The 19,926-nt window shown below is 43.4% G+C and overlaps 1 protein-coding gene across 4 annotated transcripts in view; it reads left to right on the forward strand.

Moving 5' to 3' along the window:
- The first annotated feature begins 134 nt into the window (after positions 1 to 134).
- setd1a (SET domain containing 1A, histone lysine methyltransferase) overlaps positions 135 to 19,926 on the forward strand; it is a 35,579-nt gene continuing 15,787 nt past the window's right edge. Inside the window, exons 1-7 of one of the 4 annotated variants that reach the window (XM_061981346.1) lie at positions 135 to 269; positions 1,233 to 1,377; positions 8,686 to 8,784; positions 12,128 to 12,398; positions 14,286 to 14,416; positions 14,544 to 14,794; positions 15,052 to 16,714. In XM_061981346.1, the coding sequence (XP_061837330.1) occupies positions 1,240 to 1,377; positions 8,686 to 8,784; positions 12,128 to 12,398; positions 14,286 to 14,416; positions 14,544 to 14,794; positions 15,052 to 16,714 (2,553 nt within the window). In that variant the 5' untranslated portion in view covers positions 135 to 269; positions 1,233 to 1,239. The other 3 variants (XM_061981345.1, XM_061981348.1, XM_061981347.1) reach the window with 3 other exon arrangements.

Raw genomic sequence — 19,926 nt, forward strand, 5'->3', positions numbered from 1 at the left:
ATAGCCACCAGAGGACGCTTTGTTCGACCGGGTCATTAGATTTGACAACGCAGATTCGATCGTATATTTTAGTTGTTGAAAGGATGTAGATAAATTTGAATATAATTATTTCTAGTCGTCCATTTATAAAAACGTCATTGTTAACATATTTTTGTTAAATATAGTCGTCGTTGTATTTTTTTAAAGAGGTGTGTTACTTTGGAGAAAGTGCTGGTGCGAAGCGACTGCTGCATTTGCTCCAACTGATGGCGAACAGGCGAGGCGTTCAGGTTTGCTACGCTCTCGTCACAATATTGGGGTTTTCGGACCAAAACAACGCCCAGGTGCTTCGTGGAGACTCGTCTTTGTATCGACTGGCAACCGGAATATGAGCGGAATCGTTTTCGCGTACCGGTTTTGCTTGAGCGTGGCATCGGAGCCGTCCGGTTTGTGTTTGAGGGACTGTGTTTTTCTTGTTGCCCGGGCCTGCTGCCTACACCGGAGCGGCGGGTCGATGAGCGGGCTGTAGGACCCTCGGAGGTGGGAGTGTAGATTTGGCCGGGGGTGAAAAAAAAGGGGGGGGGGGGACCGATAGAGCCCGGGAAATACTCCCATAGCACAGCCGTTACTGGTAATATGTGCTCGGTTGAAGAGCTGTGCCAGGAAAATGTTGCGTTTGGCTCTCAAGTTGATGCCAATGCTAGTTAGCGCTAGCCAACGCTCGCGAAAACTTACCCTAGCATTAGCATAAAAACATAACTGATTAACTGTCGTTTTGCAACGCTTGGGTCGCCGTTGGTGTGATATTTGCCACCCGGTCGTGAACCCGACTCGACTTTTGCTCAGTTTGAACGCCGTCCCGGCGTATATGCACAGCTTCTTTGCATTCTGTCTCTGCGTGTTAGCCCGTGCTAGCCGCGGGATGCTAACTAAACTAGTGCTCTGTGACGTAACGCGCTCATTGTTTTGACAGCGTCTTAGCCCTCAACGGAAACGTCACACTATAACTTATTTTGTATATTTTGCCGGATTATTTACGATGGACAAGTAATACAGTCAAGGCTAATTCGTCCTCGCCCAGTTTGTTTTACCCCCGGTGCGGCATTGGTAACCGCCGGTAGCATGTTATTAGCTGCGGCTGCGCGTCAGATCAGTATGACCGCCTAGCCTAATATATGCACACCGGTATGATTGCAATTGTTTAAACATCCTGGCCTGCCTGGAATAATGTTTTTTTTTGTCTGACACTTCAGCTGTAGCATGGATCCAGACGGTGGGGCAGACACACAAAAAGCTGTCAGTTTGCAGTGGAACAGCTACAAACTCGTCCAGGATCCAGCCATTAGACGGGTCGCTCAGAAAATCTACAGATATGATGGAGTGCATTTCAGTGTGCCCGTAAGTTTCACTCTTTTTATGTTTTACTTGCATGCTGGGCTGCACGATATTGTGAATAATCCTAAATGCCGGTTTTCTTTTCCCCAAAATTGTGATTGCGATTGGATTTGAGACTTTTACAATGCTAAATTTGCCCTATTGTGTGAATGTTGTCTGTCTATCTGTGTTGGCCCTGCGATGAGGTAGACACTTGTCCAGGGTGTATGCCGCCTTCCGCCCGAATGCAGCTGAGATAGGCTCCAGCACCCCCCGCGACCTCAAAAGGGACAAGCGGTAGAAAATGGATGGATGGATTATCAATGGAGTTTATTTGATTGGCAACACAAAAGTGTCTTTAGTGTGTGAATGTGAGTGTGAATGTTGTCTGTCTATCTGTGTTGGCCTTGTGATGAGGTGGCGACTTTTCCAGGGTGTACCCCGCCTTCCGCCCAAATTCAGCTGAGATAGGCTCCAGCACCCCCCGCGACCCTAAAAGGGACAAGCGGTAGAAAATGGATGGATGGATTATTAATGGAGTTTATTTGATTGGCAACACGAAATTGTCTTTAGTGTGTGAATGTGAGTGTGAATGTTGTCTGTCTATCTGTGTTGGCCCTGCGATGAGGTGGCGACTTGTCCAGGGTGTACCCCGCCTTCCGCCCGAATTCAGCTGAGATAGGCTCCGGCATCCCCCGCGACCTCAAAAGGGACAAGCGGTAGAAAATGGATGGATGGATGGATGATTGGCAACACTAAATTGGCCCTAGTGTGTGAATGTGAGTGTGAATGTTGTCTGTCTATCTGTGTTGGCCCTGCGATGAGGTGGCGACTTGTCCAGGGTGTACCCCGCCTTCCGCCCAAATGCAGCTGAGATAGGCTCCAGCACCCCCTGCGACCCCAAAAGGGACAAGCGGTAGAAAATGGATGGATGGATGGATGGATGGATTATTAATGGAGTTTATTTAATTGGCAACACGAAATTGTCCTTAGTGTGTGAATGTGAGTGTGAATGTTGTCTGTCTATCTGTGTTGGCCCTGCGATGAGGTGGCGACTTGTCCAGGGTGTACCCCGTCTTCTGCCCAAATGCAGCTGAGATAGGCTCCAGCACCCCCCATGACCCCGTAAGGGACAAGCGGTAGAAAATGGATGGATAGATTATTAATTGAGTTTATTTGATTGGCAACACGAAATTGTCCTTAGTGTGTGAATGTGAGTGTGAATGTTGTCTGTCTATCTGTGTTGGCCCTGCGATGAGGTGGCGACTTGTCCAGGGTGTACCCCGCCTTTTGCCCAAATTCAGCTGAGATAGACTCCAGCACCCCTCGCAACCCCAAAAGGGACAAACGGTAGAAAATAGATGGATGGATTTTTAGTTGAGTTTATTTGATTGGCAACACGAAATTGTCCTTAGTGTGTGAATGTGAGTGTTGTCTATCTGTGTTGGCCCTGCGATGAGGTGGCGACTTGTCAAGGGTGTACCCCGCCTTCCGCCCGAATTCAGCTGAGATAGGCTCCGGCACCCCCTGCAACCCCAGAAGGGACAAGCGGTAGAGGATTGATGGATTGATTATTAATGGAGTTTATTTGATTGGCAACACGAAATTGTCCTTAGTGTGTGAATGTGAGTGTGAATGTTGTCTGTCTATCTGTGTTGGCCCTGCGATGAGGTCGCGACTTGTTCAGGGTGTACCCCGCATTCCGCCCGAATTCAGCTGAGATAGGCTCCAGCACCCCCCGCGACCTCAAAAGGGACAAGCGGTAGAAAATGGATGGATGGATGGATGATTGGCAACACTAAATTGGCCCTAGTGTGTGAATGTGAGTGTGAATGTTGTCTGTCTATCTGTGTTGGCCCTGCGATGAGGTGGCGACTTGTCCAGGGTGTACCCCGCCTTCCGCCCAAATGCAGCTGAGATAGGCTCCAGCACCCCCTGCGACCCCAAAAGGGACAAGCGGTAGAAAATGGATGGATGGATTATTAATGGAGTTTATTTAATTGGCAACACGAAATTGTCCTTAGTGTGTGAATGTGAGTGTGAATGTTGTCTGTCTATCTGTGTTGGCCCTGCGATGAGGTGGCGACTTGTCCAGGGTGTACCCTGCCTTCCGCCCGAATTCAGCTGAGATAGGCTCCGGCACCCCCCGCGACCTCAAAAGGGACAAGCGGTAGAAAATGGATGGATGGATGGATGATTGGCAACACTAAATTGGCCCTAGTGTGTGAATGTGAGTGTGAATGTTGTCTGTCTATCTGTGTTGGCCCTGCGATGAGGTGGCGACTTGTCCAGGGTGTACCCCGCCTTCCGCCCAAATGCAGCTGAGATAGGCTCCAGCACCCCCTGCGACCCCAAAAGGGACAAGCGGTAGAAAATGGATGGATGGATGGATGGATGGATTATCAATGGAGTTTATTTAATTGGCAACACGAAATTGTCCTTAGTGTGTGAATGTGAGTGTGAATGTTGTCTGTCTATCTGTGTTGGCCCTGCGATGAGGTGGCGACTTGTCCAGGGTGTACCCCGCCTTCCGCCCGAATGCAGCTGAGATAGGCTCCAGCACCCCCCGCGACCCCAAAAGGGACAAGCGGTAGAAAATGGATGGATGGATTATTAATGGAGTTTGTTTGATTGGCAAGACAAAAGTGTCTTTAGTGTGTGAATGTGAGTGTGAATGTTGTCTGTCTATCTGTGTTGGCCCTGCGATGAGGTGGCAACTTGTCCAGGGTGTATCCCGCCTTCCGCCCGAATTCAGCTGAGATAGGCTACGGCACCCCCCGCGACCTCAAAAGGGACAAGCGGTAGAAAATGGATGGATGGATGGATGATTGGCAACACGAAATTGTCCCTAGTGTGTTAATGTGAGTGTGAATGTTGTCTATCTGTGTTGGCCCTGCGATGAGGTGGCGACTTGTCCAGGGTGTACACCGCCTTCTGCCCGAATGCAGCTGAGATAGGCTCCAGCACCCCCCGCGACCCCAAAAGGGACAAGTGGTAGGAAATGGATGGATGGATTGTTAATTGAGTTTATTTGATTGGCAACACGAAATTGTCCTTAGTGTGTGAATGTGAGTGTTGTCTATATATGTTGGCCCTGCGATGAGGTGGCGACTTGTCCAGGGTGTACCCCGCCTTCCGCCCGAATTCAGCTGAGATAGGCTCCGGCACACCCCGCGACCCCAAAAGGGACAAGCGGTAGAAAATGGATGGATGGATTATTAATGGAGTTTATTTGATTGGCAACACGAAATTGTCCTTAGTGTGTGAATGTGAGTGTGAATGTTGTCTGTCTATCTGTGTTGGCCCTGCGATGAGGTGGCGACTTGTCCAGGGTGTATGCCGCCTTCCGCCCGAATTCAGCTGAGATAGGCTCCAGCACCCCCCCGCAAGCCTAAAAGGGACAAGCGGTAGAAAATGGATGGATGGATTATTAATGGAGTTTGTTTGATTGGCAAGACAAAAGTGTCTTTAGTGTGTGAATGTGAGTGTGAATGTTGTCTGTCTATCTGTGTTGGCCCTGCGATGAGGTGGCAACTTGTCCAGGGTGTATCCCGCCTTCCGCCCGAATTCAGCTGAGAAAATGACGAGTGAATGAGGACATGTTACTTGGCGACTGTCAATCAGTAGATTCTTGTGTCAAAGTGCCACACATTAGAACAGGATGCAATAATTGACTATTGTTTGGCTTTTTGCAGACAGAACATTTGTCTTTCTTAACCATAGGGCCGTGAGCGCCCCCTAGAGGGCCGCCAAAAATATCTGTTTCTCAGCTGTGGTCCGTATGGTCCGCAGCGGTACTCAGTCGTAATACACTTTTCCACCACTTGTGGCAGTAATGACAATCCATCCATCCATCCATCCATCCATTTGCTACCGCTTGTCCCTTGCGGGGTCGCGGGGGGTGCTGGAGCCTATCCCAGCTGCACACGGGCGGAAGGCGGGGTACACCCTGGACAAGTCACCACCTCATCGCAGGGCCAATACAGATAGACAGACAACATTCACACACTAGGGCAGTGGTTCTTAACCTGGGTTCGATCGAACCCTAGGGGTTCGGTGAGTCGGCCTCAGGGGTTCGGTAAGTCGGCCTCAGGGGTTCGGTGAGTCGGCCTCAGGGGTTCGGCGGAGCCTTCGCCGTGGAGTTCAAGACACACCCGACTCATTGTGTAAATAAAAACGTCTCCCTATCGGCGTATTATGGCTACCCCCAAACAATGTTCCCTCTAATTTTCCATATGAGTGAGCAAACGCAAAAACTCCTTGAGCAATCAGTGGAGCACATGTGAGTGACGTCAGATGTGCACATGCACTGTAGCCACACCAGCAGCACACCTGTCCCAAACCTGACTAAATAACAAGTTAAATGTTTTACTCTTATAATCAAATGACAGCAGTCATTTCCATGAGATTGTTTTCTAAAATAGGTGTTTTGGCCCACTTAAATGACAATAACAAAAAATATTGTTTTTCATGAGCTGTGTAATAGTATTGTATGTCTGGGTGGAAAAGGAACAAGCTTTGCTGAGATAAAAAGGAGAGGGGCACTTGCTAAGGTGAAGCCACGCATATCTGAACTGGTCTCTCAAAGGCAACAGCAGAAGTCACACTGATTTGCAGGCGTGTAATTTGTTGTGAGTTCATGTACTGTGTTGGTTTTGTTCTTTGAACAAGGTGCTGCTCATGCACAGTTCATTTTGTTCACCAGTAAAAAAACATATAACTTTGTCTTGAATTTGAAAAAAACCAAACATTTTTTATTTTTCACGAAAGAAAGGTTCGTTGAATGCGCATTTGAAACTGGTGGGGTTCGGTGAATGCGCATATGAAACTGGTGGGGTTCGGTAACTCCAACAAGGTTAAGAACCACTGCACTAGGGCCATATTAAACAAAAAATTATGTCTGGAGCTAAAGTCATACGGAAGTTTCTTAAGTGCAAACAATATGACTAAAGTGGTCAAGCTGTATTTTCATTTACATTTAAATGAATTTAAAAAAAATCATTATTGAGTTTATCTGATTGGCAACACGAAATTGTCCCTAGTGTGTGAATGTGAGTGTGAATGTTGTCTGTCTATCTGTGTTGACCCTGCGATGAGGTGGCGACTTGTCCAGGGTATACCCCGCCTTCCACCCATGTGCAGCTGGGATAGGCTCCAGCTCCCCACGCGACCATAAAAATGCATGAAACTGCGAAAATAACGAGTGAATGAGGACATGTTATTTGTAGACTGTCAATCAGTAGATTATTGTCTCAAAGTGCCACACATTAGAACAGGATGCAATAATTGACTATTGTTTGGCTTTTTGCAGACAGAGCTTTTGTCTTTCTTAACAATAGGGCCGTGAGCGCCCCATAGAGGGCCGCCAAAAATATGTTTCTCAGCTGTAGTCCGGATGGGCCGCTGCGGTACTCAGTCGTAATACACTTTTCCTCCACTTGTGGCAGTAATGACAATATTAAACTAAAATTATGTCTGGAGCTAAAGTCATACAGAAGTTTCTTAAGTGCAAAAAATATGACTAAAGCGGTGGAGCTGTATTTTCATTTACACTTAAATTAATTTAAAAAATCATTATAGTTCAAGTACCTCGGAGTCTTGTTCACGAGTGAGGGAAGAGTGGATCGTGAGATCGACAGGCGTATCGGTGCGGCGTCTTCAGTAATGCGGACGCTGTATCGATCCGTTGTGGTGAAGAAGGAGCTGAGCCGGAAGGCAAAGCTCTCAATTTACCGGTCGATCTACGTTCCCATCCTCACCTATGGTCATGAGCTTTGGGTTATGACCGAAAGGACAAGATCACGGGTACAGGCGGCCGAAATGAGTTTCCTCCGCCGGGTGGCGGGGCTCTCCCTTAGAGATAGGGTGAGAAGCTCTGCCATCCGGGGGGAGCTCAAAGGAAAGCCGCTGCTCCTCCACATCGAGAGGAGCCAGATGAGGTGCTTCGGGCATCTGGTCAGGATGCCACCCGAACGCCTCCCTAGGGAGGTGTTTAGGGCACGTCCGACCGGTAGGAGGCCGCGGGGAAGACCCAGGACACGTTGGGAAGACTATGTCTCCCGGCTGGCCTGGGAACGCCTCGGGGTCCCACAGGAAGAGCTGGACGAAGTGGCTGGGGAGAGGGAAGTCTGGGCTTTCCTGCTTAGGCTGCTGCCCCCGCGACCCGACCTCGGATAAGCGGAAGAAGATGGATGGATGGATGGATTATTAATTTAGTTTATTTATTTCAGCACAACATAATTATATGTAAATCAAATTTTCATCAGTCATTTATAAGTCTCTTCTTATTCAGTATGTTTGAGTACCGTATATCAACCTGACATAAGCCTAGGGTTTATGTAGTAAATAAATAATAATCATTGTGACTGACAAATTGTTTCATATAATTAAAAAAAAGAGGACGACTACTAATTTAGTGTTAATATTTGTAAAGGAATGTAATCTGGAATGGAAAAGTTGGGCCCCAAGGTCAAAAAGGTTAAGAACCCCACTCTCATGCTCTTTAAATGAAGAAATAAATTATAAAAACATACATAGTTTATAGTTTAATGTAATCATAATATATATTAATAATGTAAGTAACAATATAAAAGGATATTAACTTTTATTTCTCATTACTGTGGAATTGTTGACCATTGTACTGTAATTGGAAGGTAAATAACTTTATCCTAAATAAATAAACAAAAAAATATAATGGACTCTCATTCCTTTAAATTTAAATAAAATAAATATTGAACATCTTAAATTGCATTTATTTTCCCAGTTGGAAAAACGAGGTTGGGCGTTGTTTTTTTGGTTTTGTTGCTGTCACGGCATTCTCGCTCGTTCATCCGTGTTGATGGGCTCATATTGCCCATTCGATTTGAAGCTAAAATATTCCCACAATGGGGACATTTGGCTTTGATCATATTTTTTCCCTCCTAATTTTGTCACTTGCGAGTCGTGAATATGGAGGCGCTCTGTACGTGCTTCCTGTGTGTGTAAAGCTGGCGCCCAGCTCTTTGCCTATCGCGACAAAGATTGTGAAAGACTGAAAAGACGGATCACTGCGTTCAGTAATTTATACTGTTAAATACACACGCTCATGTCCTGAGTGATGCACAGAGTGAGACGTCTTTCTCCCTATTTGAAGCGAGTGCCGAACAAACGCGAGACTCAGCAATCAGAATGGCTGAGCAGCATGTCTGTCACTCAAATGCCGGTGACGGTGGAGAAAAAACAACAACCTCAGCCTCCTGTGGTTACGCATCCACACTAATTAAAAGCTTGATGTCAATTAATCGTTCATCCCTACTTCCATGACTCTGATTAACCAACTTGTAATGTTGTCAGGACTCTGGATTCCCCCCCGTGGGTGATCTACGGGATCCAAGACCCAGGAGGCTATGGTCGAGGTATACAGAAATGGTCCTGCCAGTGCCAAAGTTTAAGGTGAGACAACTTTCTACAACACTCTAATACACCTTTGATGCATGTTTGGCTATTGTGAGTGTTGGGTAGACTTCGCCTCCTATGGTACAATTACAAGAGGTGGGCCAGGGCACGGCACGATTACATGCAAAGTAGCCTAGTCAAAGAATGTCAGCATCGCAATCTAAAGATGTGACATCCGCGATCTTTTGAAGTCTTTTGAACGGCTCTTTCAAGTGAACGATGAGAACTGATTCCGAGTTGTGAGCTTGTCGCCTGTCCCTTTTTTTTTTTTTGCACATTCAAATTTGAGGTCTGCAATTAATTGCTCAATCGGCACTGCGTGTCACGCGACTGGCAACTGGACTAGGAAATGAGTCAGAGTAAAAGGAAATTTAGCTGCATTTGGATTAACTTTTTTTTCGATTAAAAAATAATATATGTGTACCGTATGTATGTATGTACCTGTGCATATATATGAATATATACTGTATATATATGCATATATATATTATATATACAGTACAGGCCAAAAGTTCGGACACACCTTTTCATTCAGTGCGTTTTCTTTATTTTCATGACTATTGTAGATTGTGACTGAAGGCATCAAAACTATGAATGAAAACATGTGTGGGTATATATTCATGTAATATATATATATATATATATATATATATATATATATATATATATATATATGTATATATATATATATATATATATATATATATATATATATATATATATGTATGTATATATATATATATATATATGTGTATATGTATATATGTATATATGTATATATGTATATATGTATATATATATATATATATATATATATATATGTATATATATATATGTATATATGTATGTATATATATATGTATATGTATATATATATATGTATGTGTATATATATATATATATGTATGTATGTATATATATATATATATGTATGTATATATATATGTATGTATGTATATATATATGTATGTATGTATATATATATATATGTATGTATATATATATATATGTATGTATATATATATATGTATGTATGTATATATATATATGTATGTATATATATATATATATATATATATATATATATATATATATATATATATATATATATATATATATATATATATATATATATGTGTACATATATATATATATATAAATGATAATGATAAATGGGTTGTACTTGTATAGCGCTTTTCTACCTTCAAGGTACTCAAAGCGCTTTGACACTACTTCCACATTTACCCATTCACACACTGATGGAGGGAGCTGCCATGCAAGGCGCTAACCAGCACCCATCAGGAGCAAGGGTGAAGTGTCTTGCTCAGGACACAACGGACATGACAAGGTTGGTACTAGGTGGGGATTGAACCAGGGACCCTCGGGTCGCGCACGGTCACTCTCCCACTGCGCCACGCCGTCCCTATATATATGTATGTACATATATATATATATGTATGTATATATGTATATATATATATATATATATACCGGTGTATATATATATATGTGTGTGTATGTATGTATGTATGTATGTATGTATATATACTGTATATGTATGTATATGCGTATATATATATATATATATATATATATATATATATATATATATACACTGCTCAAAAAAATTAAAGGAACAGTTTTTTATCAGGGTATGGCATGAATTCAATTGCACTTTTCTGATAAGGTTTTGGTCAGGTACGTGGCAGAGGGGGTTGGTAATCAGTTTCAACTGCATTGGTGTTGATGGAATTAACAACAGGTGCACTAGAGGGGCAACAACAAGATGGCCCCCAAAACAGGACTGGTTTTGCAGGTGGAGGCCATTTCAAGTTCCTCCCTCTTGATCTTTTTTAACTGTTTTTCCACAAGTGTTGGCTTTAGCTAGAGTCATTATCACGACTGGGAGCATGAGGCGATTTCTTAACCCTCCTGAAGTTGCGCAGATTGTCATACTCCTCCAGGATGGCACATCCATGTGTGCTGTTGCAAGAAGATTTGATGTGTCTCCCAGTACAATCTCCAGAGCATGGAGGAGATTCCAGGAGACAGGCAGTTACTCAAGGAGAGCTGGACAAGGCCGTAGACCAGGGGTGTCAAACTCAAATACAGAGTGGGCCAAAATGTAAAACTGAAAAAAGCCGCGGGCCAAGGTTGAACAAATGAACCTTTTAATAGGGACCCAAACAAGTTTTGCATTGAATATCGAACAAGCAAGGCTTATATAACTTTATAGTGACATGCAAAATCGAGTTTCAAATAATAATAATAATAATAATAAAAAAAATATCAATGGCATATCAAATACAATTTAAATAAAAATTGAATGCCTCTTTTCTATTTGCAGCCTTCTGAGGTAAATATCAACATTAACTTTTTCCACAGGCTACATTTTTATCCATTAATGCATTTTATTCTTACTTATTTGTGTATTTTTTTCTGCATTCTTAAAATCCTACACATTTGTTTTAGTTGATCGAAAATCAAAACTCGTGATGTCACTGCCAAAGCATGGAAATATGGCCCCACCTTGTTAAATGTTTACAGTGAAAACACAACAAAAAATTAAATTATAGCCAGCAGCGTGACTCGGTTGGTAGAGAGGTCGTGTCAACAAATTGAGGGTTCCATGTCCCGTACCTGTTTCCGCCATCCTAGTCAATGCCCTTGTGTCCTTGAGTAAGACACTTTGGCCACCTGCTGCCAGTGCCACCCACACTGGTATAAATGTAGATTATGAGTTTCACTCTGTAAAGCGCTTTGAGTCTCTAGAGAAAAAGCACTAAATAAATAAAATTCACTTCACTTCAATATTTTAGAATAATTCCCACCAATAGAGTAAGATTTATCTTACAACTAATACTCGTGATTGTGTCCTTGATAAAAAAAAAAACAGTTATAAAAATAACAACGAGCCAGTCTTTTGTACGATTCTTTGAAAGGACTCCCTTCAAAGTTCTCTATTGCGATCATTGCTCGCAACTGCTTCATAATAACTGACACATTTCATGATTATAAATAGTATAAAAGGATTAAAAATATTCCAGAAGTCAAAACTCGGTAGTGTTGCTCACCCACAATTAATGAATAAAGACTTAGCTTTTAATTAATGCGATCGCTCTTCTCGCAAGTGACTTCATGGCAGCCACCTGCTCAATAGAAATAAACGGAATGACCCGAAATAGTCCTCAAATTTAGAGAAATAAATTCAGTAATACTGCAGTATTGAAGTGATAGGACAACTTAACAAAAGGGCTGAAGCACAAATGCAGAGTGTCAGTACGCCTTCAAGCAACCACTCGGTTGAATTTGTTATCCCTGTGTTACTTCCCCGTCACAGCTGGACGAGTTCTACGTGGGCCCTATTCCCCTCAAGGAGGTGACATTCGCCAGGCTCAACGACAACATCAAGCAGCCCTTCTTGGCCGAAATGTGCGCCAAGTTCGGCGAAGTGGAGGAGATGGAGATCCTGTTCCACCCCAAGACCAGGAAGCACTTGGGCCTGGCCAGGGTGTTGTTCACAAGCACGCGGGGGGCCAAGGACACGGTCAAGCAGCTGCACAACACCTCGGTCATGGGCAACATCATCCACGCTCAGCTGGATATCAAAGGTAACCACACAGCTTCACAAAAGATCCTGAGCTGGAATTAGAACATACAACTCGGGCTGCAGCTATCCATTATTTTAGTAATCGGGTAATCTATCGTTTAATTGGTTTAATTAAATATTCTATGGTTTTATTGGTTTAATCAAGTATTTGGATGAAACACACTTTATAGCTTAAATACGTATTTTAGGGAAAATAGTTGAATTAAACAAATATTTTTGTACCTGCCATAACCTTTATTACTCTCTATTTACTATCTATGACCATCTTTTACCTGCTATATTACTTTTTTTTTACATTTTATTTACTATTTTATTTACTTATTTTACTTTCTATTTAACTTAATTTACTTTGTTTGACCTTGTTTTATCTTATTTTACCTTTTTTATTTGATATTTTTCCTTTTATTACCTTCTTTTACATTTAATTTATTTTACCTTCTATTTAACTTCCTGTACCTTCTGTATTCCTTCTTTTACCTCTAATATACCTTTTACCTACTCAGTGGCCTAGTGGTTAGAGTGTCCGCCCTGAGATCGGTAGGTTGTGAGTTCAAACCCCGGCCGAGTCATACCAAAGACTATAAAAATGGGACCCATTACCTCCCTGCTTGGCACTCAGCATCAAGGGTTGGAATTGGGGGTTAAATCACCAAAGATGATTCCCGGGCGCGGCACCGCTGCTGCCCACTGCTCCCAGGGGGTGGTCAAATGTAGAGGACACATTTCACCACACCTAGTGTGTGTGTGACAATCATTGGTACTTTAACTTTAACTTAACTTATTGACCCTCTATTTAAAATTATTTTTACCTTATTCTACCTTCTATCTTCTTTTACCTTCTGTATAATTTTTATTTACCTTCTATTTGCCTTATTTTACCTTCTATATACCTTTTATTTACTTTCTATTTGACTTATTGTACCTTTTATTTACCTCGTTTTACCTTTTTTAACCTTTTACTTTTTTTTTTACTTCGTTTAGTGTCTTTTACCTTTTATTTACCTTCTATTTATCTTTGTTTCACCTTCTATTTACCTTCTTTCATCTTCTATTACCATCTTTTAACTTGTATTCAACTTGTTTTACCTTAGGTTATGTGGTACAGACTTTATAATTGTTTATTAGTTACACACATTAAACTATTAATTGACGCAACAGAATACAAATCTAAGCTTTGCGTTAGCATTATCTATGTCATGCTATGTGTGTGTGTGTGAATCTCCATAAGGGAATAAGGCGGAGGGCGGAAGCTACGGATATAATGCCGGAGCAAAAAAAGAAAAACAGATGATTTTTTTTAATTCTGCAATAAAAAAACACAAATTTATCGATAAAATCGAGTTTAGGCTAGGCCTAGTTTGTCCTGGATGTGTTGCTGTAGTCAGGAAGTAGTCTTTGCCATTATGTTGAATGTGTCCTACAAAGTGTTTATACTATAAGCATTACATACCATTTTGATGGTAACGTGCATCTTGTCTGTAGTTTTTTGTTGCCAAATTTGGGGTGTTGAAATCACCAATGTTACCCAGTAGCACGTATATGACATATCCAATGTAAATTAGCATCAAGCTAGCACATTTTGACAAGTGGAGTCTTACTTTTGAGCGCTTTTTTATCAGGCATGTCTGCTTTGTTGGCATGTTAGATTGCAATTTTACCCAAGCAGTCCCCCACGACTACGCCTGTTGAGCTGCTGTAATGCTTAAGCTAGTGCCAAATGTGCAACAAAGCTACCAAAATGGGATACCGTTTGATTTTACATGAATCGGTACACCGTTAATACTGACGAAATTTACCTATAAAAGTACCACATTTGGTACCCATCTCAACGCATATCCACTTTGTTTTTAAATGTTTTTCTTGTGGTTGTTTGTGTGTGTGTGTGTAGGCCAGCAGAGGCAGAAGTATTACGACCTGATAGTGAACGGCTCCTACACGCCCCAGACCGTCCCTCTGGGGGGCAAGGCCTTAGTAGACTGCCTCACACCCCAGACCCCAACACAGCAACAACTTGACACGGTGCGGTCACTTCAGTACTTTTTACTGTAATTAGTTCTGACCAGGAAGTACAGCAGAAAATCACTGCGGGTTTTAATGAACAAAAAACACATTTCCGAATGCCAACACTACGTTCTTCCATCCTCAGACGTCGGAAATCAGACGGAGGCTCTCCAGCGAGCTGGCCGTGTTGGCGGCGGGCGTCCAAGCTCTCACGTCAGGAAACGTTACCCCAGGCTCCGCGGACACTGGCTTCGGTGAGCCGCGTCTGGACACGCCCCCCTCCTCCGTACCAGGCACCTACACTTCCGCATCCTCAACGTCCTCTCAGGGTGGAACACCCTACAGCTCCCGGTCCGGCACGCCGTTCTCCCAGGAGTCTGGCTTTTCTGGGTCCAGGTGAGTCAAGGCCACGCGTCAGGTCTGCTCTTCGTAGCAACGGCTCGAGCTACAGCTAGCGTCTGTCTTGATGTTAAACAATGTGAAGAAATTAATTATACTGAAGCATTGACAATTATTCCCTTTTCTATGTCAAACTTGTCCAATTATTGTGGAGGATGCCTCAAGAGTTACATTATCGTTGTCTACAGCTACAAATTAAATAAGAAGGGAATACAAATTCTGTTTCTTAAAGCCTTCCCTGCTCCTCCTCTCAGGCACACAGGCTACAACTCTGGCACTTTGGGAGGCGGTTACCCCGCTCAGGACATGCTTCCTTCCTCCTCCTCGTCCTCCGCCGTGTCCTCCACTGCGGGAGGTTACAAGGTGTCCCGCTACTCCGAGGACGTCCATGAGCCCTCCGTGTACCACCGAGGTCGCCCCATGTATCCCCCCACCACCTCCTTCCGTCCCAACGAGCCACCGTGCTACCCGCCGTACCCCAATGCGGGAGGACCTGGCCCCCACATGACGCACCACTCCACATTGCACCCGCCTCCCCTCGCCGCCCAGTATGATCCGCTCCTCGTGCCCGAGCGGGATAGAGACTCTGGAGGGCGCTACGGGGCGGGGGCCGTCGTCTCCAGGCGGTCTTCTTACCATCACCAGCAGGACACCAACTCCTCATCCTCCTCCAAGTACCATTCCCATCACTCACACCACCACTCGGATCGCCGGGACGACCGGGGGTACCGGCGAGACAGCACGGGGTCGCGCTCGGGCGAGCACGGTCACCAGAGGCACCGCAACCACCACCATTCTCACAACCACCACGGCAGCCGTAGGAAGAGCAGCCACGACCGGGACAGGGATCGAGACCGGGACAGAGACCGGGAGAGAGATGGCGACTACTCCAACAGCTCAGACCCCCGATACAATTCCAACTCGTACCGCTCCTCATCTAATAGTATGTCCCCTCCTCCTTCATCCTACTCTGCTTATTCCACCTCCAAAGAGTCCGCCCCGGCTACTCCTCAGGAATTGGACGTATCTTCTCGTCTTGGAGGTTCCGGCCTCACAGAGAGAGGCCCTCCGCCTTCAGCAAGTGCTGAGAAGGACTACCACGCTGGTCACCATGGTGCTCTGCCGCTACCGCCTCCCCCACCGCCGCCGCCCCTGCCGCCAGCATCTGTAATTGCCGCCGCCGTGGCCGAAACGCTCGGAGCGCTGGATTTCAACCAGGATAGCCCAGCCCGTGAAGACCAGTGGTCAAAGCCCAAACGGCGTCCCAGTACCCCACCCATCCCGCCAAAAACCCCTCCGCCTTTGACTCCGCCCCCCTCCACTGCTTCGTCATCGCCTTCTTCTTCCAACCTCCCCCCGCACCCTGCTGCCTCCGCCAGCCCATCGTCAGCCCGCCATCGTGGCTCTGCCTCCCCAGAGCCAGACTCCACCAATGAGAGCTTGCCTTTCGCTTACCACAGCAGTAGCCTGGACTCCCGTATTGAGATGCTCCTCAAGGAACAGAAGGCCAAGTTTTCCTTCCTCGCCTCCGATGAGGAAGATGAGGACGAGCGGAAAGAAGACAAACAGAGGGGCACGCGTGTGGAAGGTGGGGAGAAAAGAGGGCGGGCGGGTCATGGTGCGGGGGAGCACGCAGGTGTCAATCAGGCGAGGGACAACGGGGACAAGGGCAGAGGGGAGCGCGACCTCAGGAAACGAGGGAAGGGAAAAGAGGGTCGGAAGAGTCCTGCCGAACCGCCAGCCTCAACTTCATCCTCTTCCATGTACTCCTCTCACATCCCTCCCCCAGAGGAGCCCCTTTCCCAAGTCCGCCTCGCCGGGACAGAAGCTGTGCAGGAGGAGATGTCCCAGGACGGCAATGCAGACGCACGCTGCAGAACTGGAGCCCGCACGCCACCTTACAACGGCCAGACTCAGGTGAGCTCTCTTTATCGCTTGTCATCGATGATCTGTTTTCTTTTTGATTGGTTGAATGCTTTGGTCTGTAGCTGCCATCTTTAGGTGACATTTAAAAGTGGGAATCTTTGTGGCTCTTCACGATTTGATTCCGATTCTTGGGGTGACGATTCGATTTGGAATCATTTCTCGATTAAACATGATTCTCGTAATATATTATTTTGTACATAAATTATAATATAACCTTTTCAAAACCTGTTACAGGTCTTGGCTTTTAACTTACGACTCATACATTTATTGTTGGCCTAAAAAACATCCTAACATTTTATTTACAAATATCACAGTTATTCAATCTAAAAAATAATATAGAGCAACTATAACACTATCCCAGCTTTACCCTACTTAGGATAGAAATGTCCAAAGTAATTGAGAAAACATATAAATACAATACTTATTAAAACCTAAAATACTAAAAAAAAATATGAAAGCAACAGTATGATTAATAATATTAGTACTAATTGTTTATTGTTTTTATTCAAAAATTGGTAAAACATTTGCAAAAAAATTAATACAAATTAATTTTATGAATTATAATTAATTAGGTATACTTTTTTTGTTTGTTTTGCAATTTTGTGTGTAAGCGTTTATATACAGTGTGTGTGTGTGTGTGTGTGTGTGTGTGTGTGTGTGTGTGTGTGTGTGTGTGTGTGTGTGTGTGTGTGTGTGTGTGTGTGTGTGTGTGTGTGTGTGTATATATATATATATATACACACACACACCAGTGACGTGCGGTGAGGTTCATGGCTGGTGAGGCACTGACTTCATCACAGTCAGATTTACAAACATATGAACCCTAAAGAGTATCTTATTCACCATTTGATTGGCAGCAGTTAACGGGTTATGTTTAAAAGCTCATACCAGCATTCTTCCCTGTTTGGCACTCAGCATCAAGGGTTGGAATTGCTGCTGCCCACTGCTCCCCTCACCTCCCAGGGGGTGATCAAGGGGATGGGTCAAATGCAGAGGACACATTTCACCACACCTAGTGTGTGTGACAATCATTGGTACTTTAACTTAACTTTAACTTTACACATACAAACTGTAGCACACAAAAAAGCACACACAAAAAAGCACATTTAATAAAAAAAAACGTTATGGTCTTACATTTACTTATAAATGAAGTCCATGCGCCGCTCCTTCTGAACAAAAGCATCGATAACTTGTTTATAGAAGTCTTCCTTATCTTTCTTCAGTTTTAAAAGTCTCTCTGTCTCTATGGAGATCTTCCTTTAATTATTACCTCCTGTTTCGATTGAAAGTCCAGTTTAGAAAACTGATCTGCCCTCACTATATGTGTTGAGGTTATACAGCTTGGTAGACAGCTAACAACCAATCCAGGACGTTCTAATAAAGTTCCAAAGCAGATTAATCCATTTGGGCTCTTTATTATTGTTGATCTTGCTTTGTCTTGCACTGGACTTTTTTTTTTTTTTTGTAAAACTGAAATACACACAATGACAATGTATAAGCTATATGATTCAATCAACACACTGAAATGCAATACACAATATGTAAACATCAGCTCCACACAAATATACAGTACTATCATCAAACAAATACTTCTGAGTGTTGAAACTATTTCTATGTTGGAAATACACGACCGGCAGCCATTCGTCGTCAAACATCCATTAAATTAGTGCACAAAAATCGTTTTTCAATACACATCTTACTATCAAATTTAGCCACTTTCCACCTTCATATTGAGCCACATAAACAAGTTAAACAGTTTACTTACAGACTTATATTTTCCAAGGCTTGTAAGAGGTAACACAACTTGTCTACTTCTTATTGTCTCATGAACTGAACCAACATCGTAAACCGGAAGTGCCCAAACTGATGGCGTGCAGCATTTTCCCATCGCCACAAGGTGTCAGTAATAGTCCACAATCAAACGGGCATAACAAAAACTGTTTTATTTTAGATATGTAATCCTCCATGTTAAAAGTCCAGGCGAGAGAAAAAAATAAATGATCGCTAACTGTTGCTGCTTGTTGTCACTTATTCTGCAGTCGAGAAGTCGCAAAAATGATCCGGGATCACTAGCGCCCTCTACCACCAGGAGGCGGAATTACTGCAAGCCTCAGCCAGTGCGTCTTCGCAGCCGTTTTATGATTGCTCAGCACAAGAAATACGTTACACACATACAGTTGTTGACAAAATACACTGTACATTATATACCTCAGCTAACTAAACTATGAAAATGTATAATATAATTCATATAGCAATACGGTCTCACTGCACAGCAGGCCAGCAGTTAGCCGAGTCATTGCGCAATCCATGGTGAGGCTCAACTGGCTGCTGATCACCGCAAGTCTCTTCTCAGTATTTGAACGGCAAATGTGAAAATTCAGCGATTTTGAATGGTGAAGTTAAATGGAAAATAACTTTATAGTATAATCACTGGATACATATAACAATTTAATTTTTTTTTTTTCTTTTTACCTTTTTTTTTCTTTCCCGCCTCACCTGCCTCCCCTGACTGCACGTCACTGATACACACACATATATTAATGATTTTTTTCTGCAAATGTTATACATACACAGTGTGTGCGTGTAAAATTGGTTTATAATTTACGAGATTCAATTGAAGTGAAGTGAATTATGTGTGCATATGTATATACCGGTGCGTATGTGTGTATGTATATATATATATACATATATATACAGGTAAAAGCCAGTAAATTAGAATATTTTGAAAAACTTGATTTATTTCAGTAATTGCATTCAAAAGGTGTAACTTGTACATTATATTTATTCATTGCACACAGACTGATGCATTCAAATGTTTATTTCATTTAATTTTGATGATTTGAAGTGGCAACAAATGAAAATCCAAAATTCCGTGTGTCACAAAATTAGAATATTACTTAAGGCTAATACAAAAAAGGGATTTTTAGAAATGTTGGCCAACTGAAAAGTATGAAAATGAAAAATATGAGCATGTACAATACTCAATACTTGGTTGGAGCTCCTTTTGCCTCAATTACTGCGTTAATGCGGCGTGGCATGGAGTCGATGAGTTTCTGGCACTGCTCAGGTGTTATGAGAGCCCAGGTTGCTCTGATAGTGGCCTTCAACTCTTCTGCGTTTTTGGGTCTGGCATTCTGCATCTTCCTTTTCACAATACCCCACAGATTTTTTATGGGGCTAAGGTCAGGGGAGTTGGCGGGCCA

This window comes from Nerophis lumbriciformis, linkage group LG24, assembly GCF_033978685.3.
Source record: "Nerophis lumbriciformis linkage group LG24, RoL_Nlum_v2.1, whole genome shotgun sequence".
Taxonomy (NCBI): Eukaryota; Metazoa; Chordata; class Actinopteri; order Syngnathiformes; family Syngnathidae; genus Nerophis; species Nerophis lumbriciformis.